This window comes from Sinocyclocheilus anshuiensis, unplaced genomic scaffold (assembly GCF_001515605.1).
Source record: "Sinocyclocheilus anshuiensis isolate Anshui unplaced genomic scaffold, SAMN03320099.WGS_v1.1 scaffold1455, whole genome shotgun sequence".
Taxonomy (NCBI): domain Eukaryota; kingdom Metazoa; phylum Chordata; class Actinopteri; order Cypriniformes; family Cyprinidae; genus Sinocyclocheilus; species Sinocyclocheilus anshuiensis.
The window spans coordinates 1273250-1287482 of NW_015541012.1; the positions used below are offsets into that span (position 1 = coordinate 1273250).

At 39.8% G+C, this 14233-nt stretch overlaps 1 protein-coding gene and 1 long non-coding RNA gene across 3 annotated transcripts in view; one reads left to right on the forward strand and one right to left on the reverse strand.

Annotated features, from left to right (window-relative positions):
* LOC107690461 (uncharacterized) overlaps positions 1-14233 on the forward strand; it is a 19020-nt gene that overhangs the window by 1569 nt on the left and 3218 nt on the right. Inside the window, exons 2-3 of the long non-coding RNA XR_001634441.1 lie at positions 886-893; positions 2930-2932. This is a non-coding gene — a long non-coding RNA (uncharacterized LOC107690461). The remainder of the gene's footprint in view (positions 1-885; positions 894-2929; positions 2933-14233) is intronic.
* The window catches only part of LOC107690460 (E3 ubiquitin-protein ligase CBL-like), a 45437-nt gene continuing 33093 nt past the window's right edge, over positions 1890-14233 (reverse strand). Inside the window, exons 5-16 of one of the 2 annotated variants that reach the window (XM_016488817.1) lie at positions 9158-9279; positions 8272-8409; positions 8042-8129; positions 7816-7947; positions 7502-7726; positions 7063-7194; positions 6522-6890; positions 6348-6439; positions 5198-5350; positions 4973-5082; positions 4675-4881; positions 1890-3964 (exon numbers count right to left, since the gene is read on the reverse strand). In XM_016488817.1, the coding sequence (XP_016344303.1) occupies positions 3696-3964; positions 4675-4881; positions 4973-5082; positions 5198-5350; positions 6348-6439; positions 6522-6890; positions 7063-7194; positions 7502-7726; positions 7816-7947; positions 8042-8129; positions 8272-8409; positions 9158-9279 (2037 nt within the window). In that variant the 3' untranslated portion in view covers positions 1890-3695. Of the gene's footprint in view, positions 3968-4674; positions 4882-4972; positions 5083-5197; positions 5351-6347; positions 6440-6521; positions 6891-7062; positions 7195-7501; positions 7727-7815; positions 7948-8041; positions 8130-8271; positions 8410-9157; positions 9280-14233 lie in introns of both variants that reach the window. The other variant, XM_016488816.1, reaches the window with a different exon arrangement.

Consider the following 14233-nt stretch of genomic DNA (forward strand, 5'->3'; position numbering starts at 1 on the left):
AAAAAATGACAAGTAAGCAGTCAGTAATAAAATAAGAACAAATAAAGAAATTAATAATGATAGCACAAATAAAAAATAATGACAGGCCTTCGAATTAAATAAATTGATTTTTAGTTTTTCAGGTAGGTCTAACAGTAGGGTTAAGATATTTAACTTTTTTTCTTTTTCTTTTTCTTTTACCAATTATCCAAACAATGTTTAGTCCTAGAAAGCTATTATTATCAGAACACGCAAGCATAACATAGCGGTTAGCAGATCAATGAATGAGAGGGCAGCGTTACCAGAGTTGCCCATATACCACACCATGTTACAGCACAGTAGGGCTATTGCAAACAGAAACAATACTGTACTACATCGATGTTTCCTGTCGGCTCAATTTTTGAGCATGAACGGTATAGGAGTGGAGCGACTGAGCGGAGCGCACACGCATAGAGAGGGATAATACGCAGAGCGTCACACCACGTGAAAGTGAAACCTGAGCGGTGAACTCATTTTCGGCAGCCGAAATGTCGGTGCATCTCTAATTATTGGCGACATCAGAAATGGATATTATATAATAGATGCTTTTTTTGAACATTTTAGCAAATTAAAAATATTAAAAAAGGATTTTTTACACGGCACCCCTGCTCTCGACAGACGGCACCCCGGTTGGGAAACACTGAGTTAGTGTATGCGTGTCGTTTTACTGAAAAAACAAAACAAAACAGACATTTGAAGCCTTAAGACAAACACTGTGGCCATGATGTTTGTTCTATTGTTTTAATTAACAGTATAGCGTTGTGCATACTCCCAAAGTGATATGAGAATTAGCACAAAAGAAAGAAACCCTGAAATGCTAGTTATGGCAAAATGAGGAGCGAGCTCCCTCTTGTGGTTTGATTCGAGACATTCCAGTAAACGGACAGATATTCACTATGATGCCAAAGAAGCGTTGAGCGACAATGGAAACGTTTTCAAAAAATTAATGAGGGAAATCATTCACTCTTTACACTAAACAAGGCCTTTTTTTCCGGGTAGCAGAACAAAATTACGGTCATATCTAAACATATGGCACTGCTCACAGTAATAGTCACATCAGTAAACAAAAATAAATTTCTGACATGTACAGGAATGCAAAAATGAAATAAAACATTGCCATTTCCACGTATTCTATGTATAAGTAATTTTACACGCTTGATTTTAAAGTGACAGTATCATAGCACTAATTGGTACACTGTGCCAAATATTGTACACATACCATCATCAAGAAATAGTAGTACAGTAAAATGAAATGATTAAAAAAAAAAGTTTCACCTTCTAATCTCTAGACTTCATATGGTGCAGTAAAAAAAAAAAAAAAAAAAAATCAGTACTAAACCATCATTTGCTTCAAGGCAACAGAATCTACAAATCAAGAGTTAACAGCCTACAACTTCAAATTAACAGCTTGCCTGATCATAAGCTCTCAAGGTTGCACGTGTACCTACAAGATTGAGACGTGGAAGTACCTGCAACTCCAGTGAAACATACTCAAGAACACTAGAGGCTAGTAGGGATTAAAATTGGGCCAGTTTTGATGTCTGCGACATCAATCACGAGTCCTCGAGTCCCACATGAGAGACTCAAACTCACTTTAATGTATTACTAGTGCATTCAAATGTGCTGGTGCAATAACAAACAATAACTGGAAATATTAAAGGCATAGTTCACCCAAAAATGAAAACGGCATCATTTATTAACTTATTAACTCGTCGTTCCAAAGCTTTATGACTAACTTTCTTTTGTGAATCACAAATTCTATGCATACAATGGAAGTCAGTAAGGACCAATTTCGTTTTGGACCCCATTGATATTCACTGTATGGACAAAAAAAACAAAAAACTTGCAGGTTTGGAATGACATGAGGGCGAGTAAATAATGACACAATTTAGTTTTTTTTTTTGTGAACTGTCCCTTTAAGAAACAGAATTAATGAATTTGTTGCTGATGTCATTGAGAGCGACTTTAAAGTAGTCAAAGCATTGTGTTCACCCTGAAAATGAGACAGTCTTGCACTGGTTTAAAGTATGGAGTCACTAATGTAGATTCTGTTGAAATGTACGGTATTCCTGAGAACAAAGGGGAGATTGGGAAGAGAACCTTCTCCCTAACAGCAGGCGGACTATGGGCACTGCGATCATGGCTTGAACAGGGCTGCCACTGAAAGATTGATCCAATTGGTGACAGGCTAAACACAGAAATAAAGCCTTCTGCGATGAGCCCCGTGACGCATGTCACCATTTCGATAAACGCAAACGTATGTATTTCAAGCAAACCGCAACGTACCTGGATGAAAACAAAACATCCCATGTGCGCACACACACACACACACACACACACACACCCGCAGAACAAATCAGCTGGGCTCACACCTTGCACAAGTTGCTTCTGATTTCAAGTATGCTACATCACCAAATTACACACAACTGATACTGTCACTTTAAAATGGGTTAAAAACAGTATTCACAAATGTACATTTAAGGCTTAATTGTTTAGCACTAACAATAATAGCAGCAGTAAAGCACTTCTGTATTAATAACAATAAATCAAAAAAAAAAAAAACATTAATAACAACAATATATTAAGGTGATCAAATGAAATGGTTTCTAAGATGAACAGCTTCATACAAGAGTCCGAACCTCCCCAAGAGTGATTTCAGTCCCCACCGAATGCAGAAACTTGGCCAGGCCTTGGACCCTTTTAAGCGAATACTTTTTTTTTTTTTTTTTTTTTTTTTTACTAAGCAGTTTCACTTCATGTCCAACCTTTTGCCCTGTATCTGTTAGAGAACACTACCTTTAGTAAACACACTACTTCACAAAAGTCGGAGACCACCATATTAATGACACATTCAGATTAGAGAAAACAAATTACATGTCCCCTGACATCAGATGCGTGTACCCTTCATCAGCATGTTCCTACAGGGAATCTGAAGGACTGGCTGTCCTTAAACATTTTGGAAGTGAATTCATGGTACAGTACAGTTACAGTAATGCTACACAGATTTAACAAGGCTGACGGAGAGCCCATTTCCGATGCCAGCCACCACTATGCGCTTAAAACATAAAATTCCCACAGTACCCTGGAGGTCAAGGTCAAGCGGAGAACAGGTTGCTTTGGGCTGAGCGGTATTTTTGAAACAGGTGACTACGCTGTGGGGACCGACATGTACGGTATGCTACTAGACAGACGAAAAATGAAAATCACACACTTGAAAACAAAATGTACCGAAGCAACACAAGTAAAGGCCATTTTTCACGCCAGAAAATGCTCGGCTGCAGTCTCCTGTTTAACTCCCTTTAGCTATCCGAACTCTGAGGCCTAATACTTCACACACCCTGATCTCTGCAGCTGAACCTCTCCAACATACATGTGTATATATTAACTATACTCAAATTTCTGATTTATATATTAAATCAAATATAAACACATACATGTTTTTGTCTTTTTTGTTTTTGTCCTTAGGGGACATGCGTTGCCTTCAGGCTGAAGAAGCAGCGCAACGAACCCCTCGTTCTTCCGCGCGTACGAAGGAGGACAGAGAATCCGAGAAGTGTTACGGAGAAAGTGTCTCTCGCCATCACTAGAGCGCAAGTTCGCGCTCCTTTCTTCTGGAGTCTGAGACGAATGCGAGACGAGCGTGGCCAGGCTGCGACTGGATGCTCGGAGAAGTTTCGCTATGTTAAGATATGTGCAGCTGAAGGGATGGACACAAACTCCCTCAGGATGTTCTTGGCCATCTCAATATTGTTCTGTGCAATCATAAGGGCTTTTTGGATGTCCTGATGGGAGTAGCCTTGGCTCAAGAGGTGCTCGATCTCGCTGCTGATCTGCTGGCTGGGCCCTGGGCTCGCTCCGGGGGGAACCGGGCTGGGCCTGCGTTCTGAGTTGATGCGACGGGGAAGAGGCTTAGGAGGCCGCTCGGGGGCTTCAGTGGGGTCCATGACTGCTGAAGACACAATGTAGAATAAAAATTGTCAATATATAGACACTGAAGTCTGAGATAGTGATCATACTGCAGTTGCTGTTCTAAAATAAGGAAGCCATGACACTCTCATGGGGTTGAAATTTGATCTAAAATAAATATAGGTGGAAAAAGGAAATGCAAGTGCTATATTTGCTCTGTAAATATATCTTAAAATGCTGACTACAATAGAAATCAAAAGATTGGACACACTTAACTGACTGTTTCCTCATCTAAAAAATCTTTTTATATTAAAAGATGCTTGAGTGCTTGAAGCTGTTGATGAGTTAGATAAAATATAAATATTAGATGACTATATTACATGAAAAACTGAAAAATTAGAAATGTTGCCTCTGCAACTAATCGAAATAAGTCGAAGTACTAAAATAACTAACTTTAATAGTTTCAGTAAAAAAAAATTAAAAATACGTCAATATTTATAAAAAGTAAAAACTAATAAAAATGACAATAGAACATTACAAATTTACTAAAATTTTAACTAAAATAAAAATGAAAACTGAAAATATAAAGATAAAAGCTAATACAAAATACTATAAAAACTAGTATATGAATTTATATAAAACTATTATATACTAGTTATTTTGTATTATAAAAAACGTATAAATAAAAAATATATAAAAATAATAAATAATAGTACAAATAATACTAAAATAACACTCGGTATGACTTACTTGCTGCCGCTCCGAGCTCGCTGTCTATGGAAAGGCGGCTGAAGGCTGAAGATGTAGGGTTAACATCTGAAAGCGTGCGTCGGGCGAGGTTGGTGGGTATATGGAGCTTGGGATAGTCATAGCTGTTCTCCTCTTCCTCCACACCACATGCACCAACAGGATCCCTCGGGCCATTAGAGCAGGTCAAAGGAGGCAATTCAGAATAATCTAAACAATGAAAGAAATACAATATTACACAGTTTAGAATATACTAGCAGGCTACCTATATGAAGATGAAGAGCTTTAAATATCACAGTACCCGAGTCTCTGGCCTGATGTGGTCCAGAGGCAGTAAGGGCCTGGGCTTGGATGTTGTACATGGCTTCGTACATCTGTGGGCTTTCTGGCTCCATTTCATTGAGCATACCCCTAGAGATGTAAACAGTGACTGTCAGTACACTGAAAGAGATCTGATGTCTATGTCTAGTCTATTCAGAGTGTCTCTTGGAGTTTTGCACCTCCGTGGCTGCAAAAACAAGGTTACCTGGGACTGAGAGAAAGTGGAGGAGGTGGTCTAGGCACAGCTTCCCCTGCAGCAGAGGGCAACACTGGCAGAGAGGATGGAGTCATATACTCAGACTCCTCATCGTTTTCACAGGCGTCCTCCTCGTTCTGAGCTTTGACTGCTGGGAGAGGCCTGTCAGCACAGGAGAAAGAGTCATCACACTGCTCGCTGCTGCTCGCTTTACTGACAGGTTCAGAGTGAGTGTAGGAAGTGAGGGGGTGTTTTTATTATAGATTACTACATGATATCGCAACAAACAAAATCGTCAGACATTGCGATATTTGGGTTCTGTCCACTTTATATATATATATATATATATATATATATATATATATATGGAAATAATTAATTCTAGAATGGTGATTTTGTTGGGGAGTGTATCTGCACAGGAAAAAATAAATAAATAAAAGCTCAAAAGACTTCATCTTCAACTTTTTGAGTGCAAACCATCCTTTTAGGGTTGAATGATTTGGGGAAAAAAATTAATTTGAGAATGGCTGAGTGTTGTAGGAAGTGAGGGGGTGTTTTTATTATAGATTACTACATGATATCGCAACAAACAAAATCGTCAGACATTGCGATATTTGGGTTCTGTCCACTTTATATATATATATATATATATATATATATATATATATATGGAAATAATTAATTCTAGAATGGTGATTTTGTTGGGGAGTGTATCTGCACAGGAAAAAATAAATAAATAAAAGCTCAAAAGACTTCATCTTCAACTTTTTGAGTGCAAACCATCCTTTTAGGGTTGAATGATTTGGGGAAAAAAATTAATTTGAGAATGGCTGAGTGTACATGGGTTTTTACAAGAACAAACTCAAACCATGAAGTGAACAGAGCTCAGAATCTCTTTTTTCATAGTCCACATTTTTTAAATCAGTTTCAGAATTAAACTTGGCACTGTGTTCATTTATACACAAACAGCTCATGATACTGTTTCAGCTTCTCAGAGCAGCTTGTTTCACACGTGTAAATGAACATAGTGCCGCGCTTCACTCTGAAAGCAGCACTAAGCGATTAACTATTGCATTAAGCCATAGTGCGATTTCGGTTTTATTTCAATACGCAGTCTTTCGTGCTGCCCTAGTCTTTATGTTGGCTCTAGGGCACCTACCTGACTGCCAAGGAATAGATGGCATTAGCCGAGGCAGATGGCTTTACTTTCGGGCTGTCGTAATCTGACCCAGGATTGGATAACCCGAAACTCTGCACATGAAGCAAATGAAGGTTATATAAAAGTTCAGATTAGGTTTCTGTCAATGTGTAAATATGGCATGTGCGTCCTCACCAGCTGGTGGTCGAGGCTGGGAGGACCGTTGTTTCTCGGTCCTTCTGCTCTGGCATCGAGAGTGGAGGGCAGTTGGAGAGGCAGGGAGTGTCTGTTTGAGAGTTCTCGAGACCCACGGGAGTCTCCGCTTGCTGGTGGCTGTGATGGGGCTTTGGGTATGGGCCGGGAGTTCCAGTCCGGCATGTTGCGGTTAGGAGGGGCAGGAGGCAGTTTGTCCCGAGGAGGTTCTCCGGGCGTACTGGGAAGAGGGCGTCTCGGGAGCCGGTTGTCTGATCCGGTTGGGTGTGGTCGGTCTGGGGGAGGAGGAGGAGGCAGGTCCCTTAGGGACGGGGGAAGCGGTAACGGCTTGTCCTTGTGATGGGATGGGGCCTGGCAATGGGTTGAATAAACCAGATATTATGAACTGAACATCAAGCAGCACTCTGCTAATTCTAACTCTAAAATTTTCTTCTGAAGTGTTTAAAAAGAATGCTTAATACATTCCAAACTGAGGTACTGAGGGTGAAAAACTTGGCGGAACATTCCATGCTAGTGCATTTACCTTGGATGTGGCGCCTGGACTAGAGGCCCCAGGAGGGTTGGTGGGTCTGAGAGGAAGCAGATCCAGCCGAGGAGGTACTGGGGGAACGACGGGCTGAGGGGCAACTGACATCGGTGAGGGTGGCCTCTCCACCTGAAACAAGCCAAACCATTCAGCATACATCTATACCAACATTTCGGAGCCTTTACCACAATCTGGAGCTGAGTAATACTGAGATGTCTGCGGGGAAAGTTATTTGGTTTGGATTTGTAGGAATTCCTATGTTAAACTTCAAAACAGGAGCCTCGAACACAGTAAAAAAATTATATTTACTGAGGCAGGTGACAGCTAAATCAATGCTGTTCAAAAACAGGTTGAGGTGTAGTAGTTGACACCTTTTTGCAGGTTTAGCAAAGCAGAATGGTCCTTAACCTCATAATGAGATAAAAGTTGTTCTCACTTTAGCACCAACCAGCTTGCTAATCATGAAAGGAGAGTCCTCAAAGTGATCATCATCGTCATCATCGTAGCTGGGCGAAGGGGCTCCCTCAGCCCCAAACATGCTCCTGCAGCCTCCATAGGAGCCTCCACTATTGGGGTCCTTGGGATCAAAGGGGTCAACGACGATGGGCTCGGTGCCCTTAATTTCACAGCGACAGAACGGGCAGCCCTGGCCTTCTGACTCCTGAAAGAGCGAGAAAAGAAATCAAGAGTGAGGAAAACACATGCACGTGTATCCAGACTAATGGACAGCTGAAGGTTCTTCAGGTTTACCTGCCAGGCTGTGAGACAGGAAGTGCACATGAGATGGCCGCAGGGCTCGATCTTCACATCCTTGTCATTCTCAGCACAGATCTTACACAGCTGGAAAGTAGAGCCCATCTCACAGTAGAGCTCATATTGCTCCTGTAAGCGATGAAAAAAAGAGAGTTACACAGATTATCCAAGACACAAGATGGATTTAGGTGTCTGACTGAGATAATAAAAAACAAAAATAGACCTGTGTGACTTTGATATGGTCTTGAGGTGAGGGCTCACACAGCCCTGTGAGGTCAGGGTTCTGTGTGCGGCCATCGGGGAAAAGGTAGCTAAATGGGAATAAACAGTCTGTAAGACACACTGAAAATCCGAGGGAGGTGAAGCGTGACACCTGATGCTTTATTACACATCTAAATGTTTTAATAGATGTTCTGTGTGTGAGTTTTAGACGGAGACGCTGTGTTGACTTACAATCCTTCCCTAAAGCCATCGATGAGGGCCTGGAAGAGAGGTTTGTTATGTGGAATGGTCTGCAAGATATTCCCATCGGCTGTGACATAACCAATTGCCCACTGGCCGAGCCGCGTACAGCTAAGCCTGAAGATATAGCTGTAACCAAGAGAAAACATGACTGTTACAACAAATACTTATGACATGAGACAAAATGAACAGGACAATCTAACAGTGTCAGATCAAGCCATCACTGAGAAATGCGTCTCAGTGCATTAGGGGTGGTCATGTGATTGCTTTTCTTTGAATTGAGAGCACTTGTGACATCATGGTACTTTTACAATACATCTATTGATGGGAGGTACCATGCTGTCCTTGGGGCCACTCAGAGTAGGGATTCAAGAAGCTAACGATGCATTGTCCCATGTAATTCCTGTCACTATTTATGTCGCAGATAATGTTGCTGTAACAAGGCTGATGCCATGAACACATCTGAATGAAAAAGACTTGGCTGAATGGCTGAAGCCCAAGACACCAAAATCTTTGAGTACTGGGACTAAATAGATAGCTGACCCAAAAAATTAAATTCTGCTTGTTATTTCAATCCAATGACCTTATTAAAATAAAATAAAATAAAAAATAACTTTTGTGTTGCTTTAATGAAGAAAAGTAATTGATCAATATTTGGACTGATGGATAGATAAAATGACTAGAAAAAAAGTAATAATAATAAATAATAAAAATGTAAGAAAAATATTTATAATAAAAAATTATAAAATAAAATAAAAATCATAGCTTTTTTGTTGTTTCAAAGAAAAAGTAATTTAGGTTTGGAACAACAAGTCATTATCCAATTTTTGAACTGTGAACTACCCCTTTACAGTGACGTGTGCGGTGTGTGTATTACCTGCCAGGCTTGTGGATGAATTTTTGCAGACGAGCTTTGACTTCATCATAGGTGAGAAAGGCCATGTAGCCCGGATGTGTCACTGCCAGGCTGTTCCAGTTTCTGAGCAGTGATGACCATGGCTATATAAAAAAAAAAAAAGAAAAAGCATTTTTTCAAACACCATTCACACTGTGAATTTAGTAGCATGAATATACAGATAACATCTGCCAGTAGAGATACTCATAGTCCCTTATGTGATGACCTCTAATATCCATTTAAGAGATGAAGACAGTCTGAGTCACAGAGAGACAGAGTGCATTGTGGATGGAGTGGTGAGTCACTCTGTATGCCAGTGACACCACCAAACTAAATGAACTCAGATCTCTGTATACTGTATAAACATCACATAATGTCGGTACAATTAGTAAAACAGGCGTTTCATTCAATGCCAAGATGCCGATGTGAAGCCACACCTCACAACTGAGAAGTGCAGTGACATATACTGACAAATTTAAAACACACGTCAATCTTATTTCCTTTCCTAAAGCTCAACCAAAACCACAGGACTGGTACAATCACAGACACAGTTTATCAATGGAGACAAAAGGCCAGTATATATATATATTACACATGAATTAATTCCTTTAAAAGTACTTCTGAGAAATAATACTGTCATGTGCTCATTTGATATAACCTATACACCAAATGAGCAGATGACAATATTCTAGTTTAGGATGACAGTATTATTTTTAAGTAGTAGTTTTAAATGACTTTATCCATGTGTTCATGGCACTGTCCTCAGGCAAAACTGGCACTTCCTCTCACTGACAAACACTTCTGAGAATTTGACTTGTTCCTTAAAAAAAAAAAAAAAGGGGGTTGACACTGACCAACAGCTTGCCCCTACACACATTTCTCTGTCTAAAGATGTCAGAGCAAAAACTCACTTCCCAGCCTATAAAAATGGGACTTGTGTTCATTTTCTCTTTGAAAGTCATTTTATCAGCTGGACTAAGAATCACAGTGCTCTGATTGAAAGTTTTAAACACAGGCTGACTACACGAAGTGTGTAATTCAGTATGCATTTAGTCGATATACACCCCATTTTTAATGACTGTGATGAATTTTATATATATATATATATATATATATATATATATAAGGGATGGGCATTTCAAGCAAAAGTAATATTCGATAATTGCTGGTACACTGTAAAAAATGGAACAAGCTATTTACTTAAAAAAATGATGGTAACAATATTACACATAATATTTTTGAGCAGTTTTTCCATTTTTTTTTATGGAATCTACCTGAATAAATAATGTGAAATCTCCTACATTAATTAATCTATGACACAGTGAATTTAATATAATTAGTGAAATGTGCTCATTTATTTTAAGTTGATTCTCAAAAGTCTGTGATTTTGAGTAAGGACTGTTTGACATTTTGGCTTTGAGTTATTTTGTACATTTAAAAGGCTGTATACAGCCAGACAGCTCAAGTAGTAAAATACTTGATAAATACTGGAAAGTACTGCACTAGCACTAGCAAATCTCACTGAACAAGGCAAATAATGCCTCATATCCATAACCATAAACTCTACTCTTCTGCACAATGGTAACGACAGAAACTTCAACGTAACAGAAACTCTTTCAAATGTCAAACATAACTGAACATTAAACATTAACAGATGTTTCCATTCACTCAAAAACACATAAAATAGCACTTAATTTCAATATTTACTCTCCATATCCAGCCATATGCAAGACAGCTTCCACAACACGAGGGAGTACAGTGCCGGATTCGCCAAAAGCTTTTGTTGAAAGACGGAGCAAGGGGCGTGGCAGTACTGAAACACTGTCTAAGCTGTTCGCCAATCACAACGCACTGGGACAGCTAACCAATCACAACACATTTTGTTTTTCGGAAGGCGGACCTTCATCAAAGCCGGACCTAATCGAGCCGTTTGTGCCAGGCTGGGGAGAAAAATAATGAGTTTTTCGAACCACCAAGCATGAGAGCATGTTCTAGTACACCCCCAAAACAAAATCAAGACTTTGTAAAAGAGCATAATAGGACCCCTTTAATAGATGTTTCCCTTCACTCAAAAACACATAAAATAGCATTTAATTAAAAAAATGTACTCTCTATATCCAGCCATATGCAAAGCATGCTGGGAACTAACAATCACCTCTAAAATAAAACTGCAAAATTGAGCTAATTCTCTTAAAATAAATAGGTAGCCTTCTTTCCTTAATTTTTTTAGTTTAATCAGTTCCTCAATTCAAGCCCCAAAATTGCTTAAGTTTCCTTTAAAAAAATGAGGAAAACACATCTCTTGGTTTTATTAGTAAAAAGTCCTCAATATTTTCTATACAACAATGAATCACAATTTTTTTAATGAAATATACACAATATTTTTAATTATCACCTTAATTTTTTTAATGAAAATTACAAGACCCATGATTAATTTTTTACAGTGTAATTATTCGATTAATATTCGAAAATCGCACCCCTTCCCCGCATGCATGCAGGCACGCATGTATTAGGCTAACGTTATAGTGATGGGAAGTCCGGTTCTTTTCCGTGAACCGGTTCTTTCAGACAGTTCGTTTCAATGAACCGGTTCAAAAAACCGGTTCATCGGTTCTTTTACGCCCTAACGTAATGACGTCATTCACGATGACGTAATGATATCAAGTCTATCGTCCCGTACTATACATAATCCATTGCGATTTATTTGTTATTAAATACACTTACGTTTCACCAGACTGCCCTTCATTCAAGTCTTCGTTTTACCTGCGCTCATAACATTAGCACAGAATCAGTTGTCCAAAAGAACCAGTTCGGTTCAGACGAGCTGTGTCAGTCATAGTAGGCAATCTGTTCGGTAGCTTCACGCTGAATCACGCATGCGCAGTAGCATCAGCTCATCGGTTCTCAAATCGGACGTGTCAACCTAACAGAATCTTCAACTGAACAAAGTTCAAAAACTAAAAAAAAAAAATAAGTAAAATAATATATATTTATATTATCACACTTTCTGATGTTTAACAAAATACGTGGATCACATGCTTTTCGTCCTCTTGAAAAATTACACGCATGCACAGTATCATCAGCTCATCGGTTCTCAAATCGGACGTGTCCGAAAGAAACGGTTCTCGGTTCAGTGTACTGGTGATCCGAAAACCGATGCAACCCGTTCTTGACTCGAGAACGAGAATCAGCTCAGCGGTTCTCAAATCGTAGTGTCCGAAAGAAACGGTTCTCGGTTGAGTGTACCGGTGATCCCAAAACCGATACAACCGGTTCTTGACTCGAGAACGAGAACCGCTTCAGCAGTGGCCGTGTACGTTCGTTATCCGGCTCGCTGCACACATGCTGCTCTGCTCGTGTTCATCTTCAGTTCTCTCTTCACAGCAGTTCAGTCAGTGTACTGTTTGAGTAAATGAATTACTCCGGGATATTGGTTTATTTCAACTCAGAGGGAGTGTCAGCCACGTTAAAAAAAGTGAATAACTTAAGTAATTTGTGGATTAATGCTTACTGCAGATGCGAACCATTTCAAACGATTCAGTGAACTGGTTCAACCGGTTCACTAAGAAGAACTGGTTAAATCGAACGATTCGTTCGCGAACCGGACATAGAGAGAGAGAGACCATTCACACTTTTAAGCTGTATGATAACAAACCGTCTTAACGCCATAAAGTGAAACATGCTGAAACATATTAATATAATAAACATAACAGAATGACGGCACTTATTAACATAGCAGTCTGTCGATTAGCATAAATCAACTGTTCATAAGGTATTAAACTGCTCAAAAATATATATTCCAATACTTTCTCTCGCAATTCTATCGTTGGGTAATTATACTGTATATTAACTGCGGGCATCAGTGAGCCGTTATTAATATGCGGGGCATTGAAACCGCTTTTGAATGCACGCGCGCGACCTTTCATTTTCGAGATTCGCTATCACATTATACTATGGAGCGGCAGTACTTACCACACATTTTACAAGATTAGATATGTGTCAGTGGTGCTCAGGATCTGCAAATCATTCGCCATCGTCCTCAGTCATCTCTCCACTCTGTTGCTGGTAAGTGAAATTGCATTTACTGTAATGTAACAGACTGCTAGCATGCGACTAACCATGTGTCCCTTTAGTGGCTCTGTAGAACATGTTATTCGTTTTCTGTGCCTTTCCCAGTATGGATTCAGCACACCTCTAACCCAGCCGGGGATATTTGTGGTCCGCACAGAACTCTTATTTGACATCGTTCTTAGTTGCAAGTCTACAGTGTGCGCGTGAGACGATGTGTTCTTCTGTTGTCTTTGGGGCCGTTCACGTCGCGCCTAAAAACACATGGAAAACGCTAGGCACGCCGCTTTCTGCTTTTTTCCAAAGGGTTCGGGCGCTTGAGCTCCGGAGGCGTCTGCCGTTGCTAAGCAACCATGACCTGCGCTCTCCATGAAGACGTGGAAGTTTCAGCAAAGGATAAATGGATTTGCAGCACTAAAAATCGCTTGCAGTAGCTCTGCTACTAAATTTATTTAAAAATGGCTATCCCTGTACAGCTATGATCAGCTGTTCCTTCATCTTGGCTGAGCTTTCAATGTTGTTACGGGAAAGGATGAAGCGGATTGGTTGGTTTTTGTCACATGACCCACGGTGCGCTTGTGGCATTCTGAAAAGTTGAAATGTTTTTATCTCGATGTGGCGCGGACGCGCCTGGAAAAATGAGCGATGAGTCGATTATGAGTCGATTCCAGTATTCCATTATGAGAAAAAGTCGCTTCCATTATGAGCGCGCCTGCCGCACGTCTACATTTGAAATAACGAACTTGAGTGCTCAAAAGACGCGATATGTGAACGGCCCCTTTGACAGCCTTTAGGTGCGTTACTGGCATCGCTACCCTCTGCTTACGCGTCACCACCGCATTAGCACCGAAAACATGGGGAATGTTTTTAGACAATAATAAACACAACCTATTCGATATTCTATGAATAAATCAATTAATCGAATATTCGAAAATCGTGACCCATCCCTAATATACAGTATATATATATATATATATATATATATATATA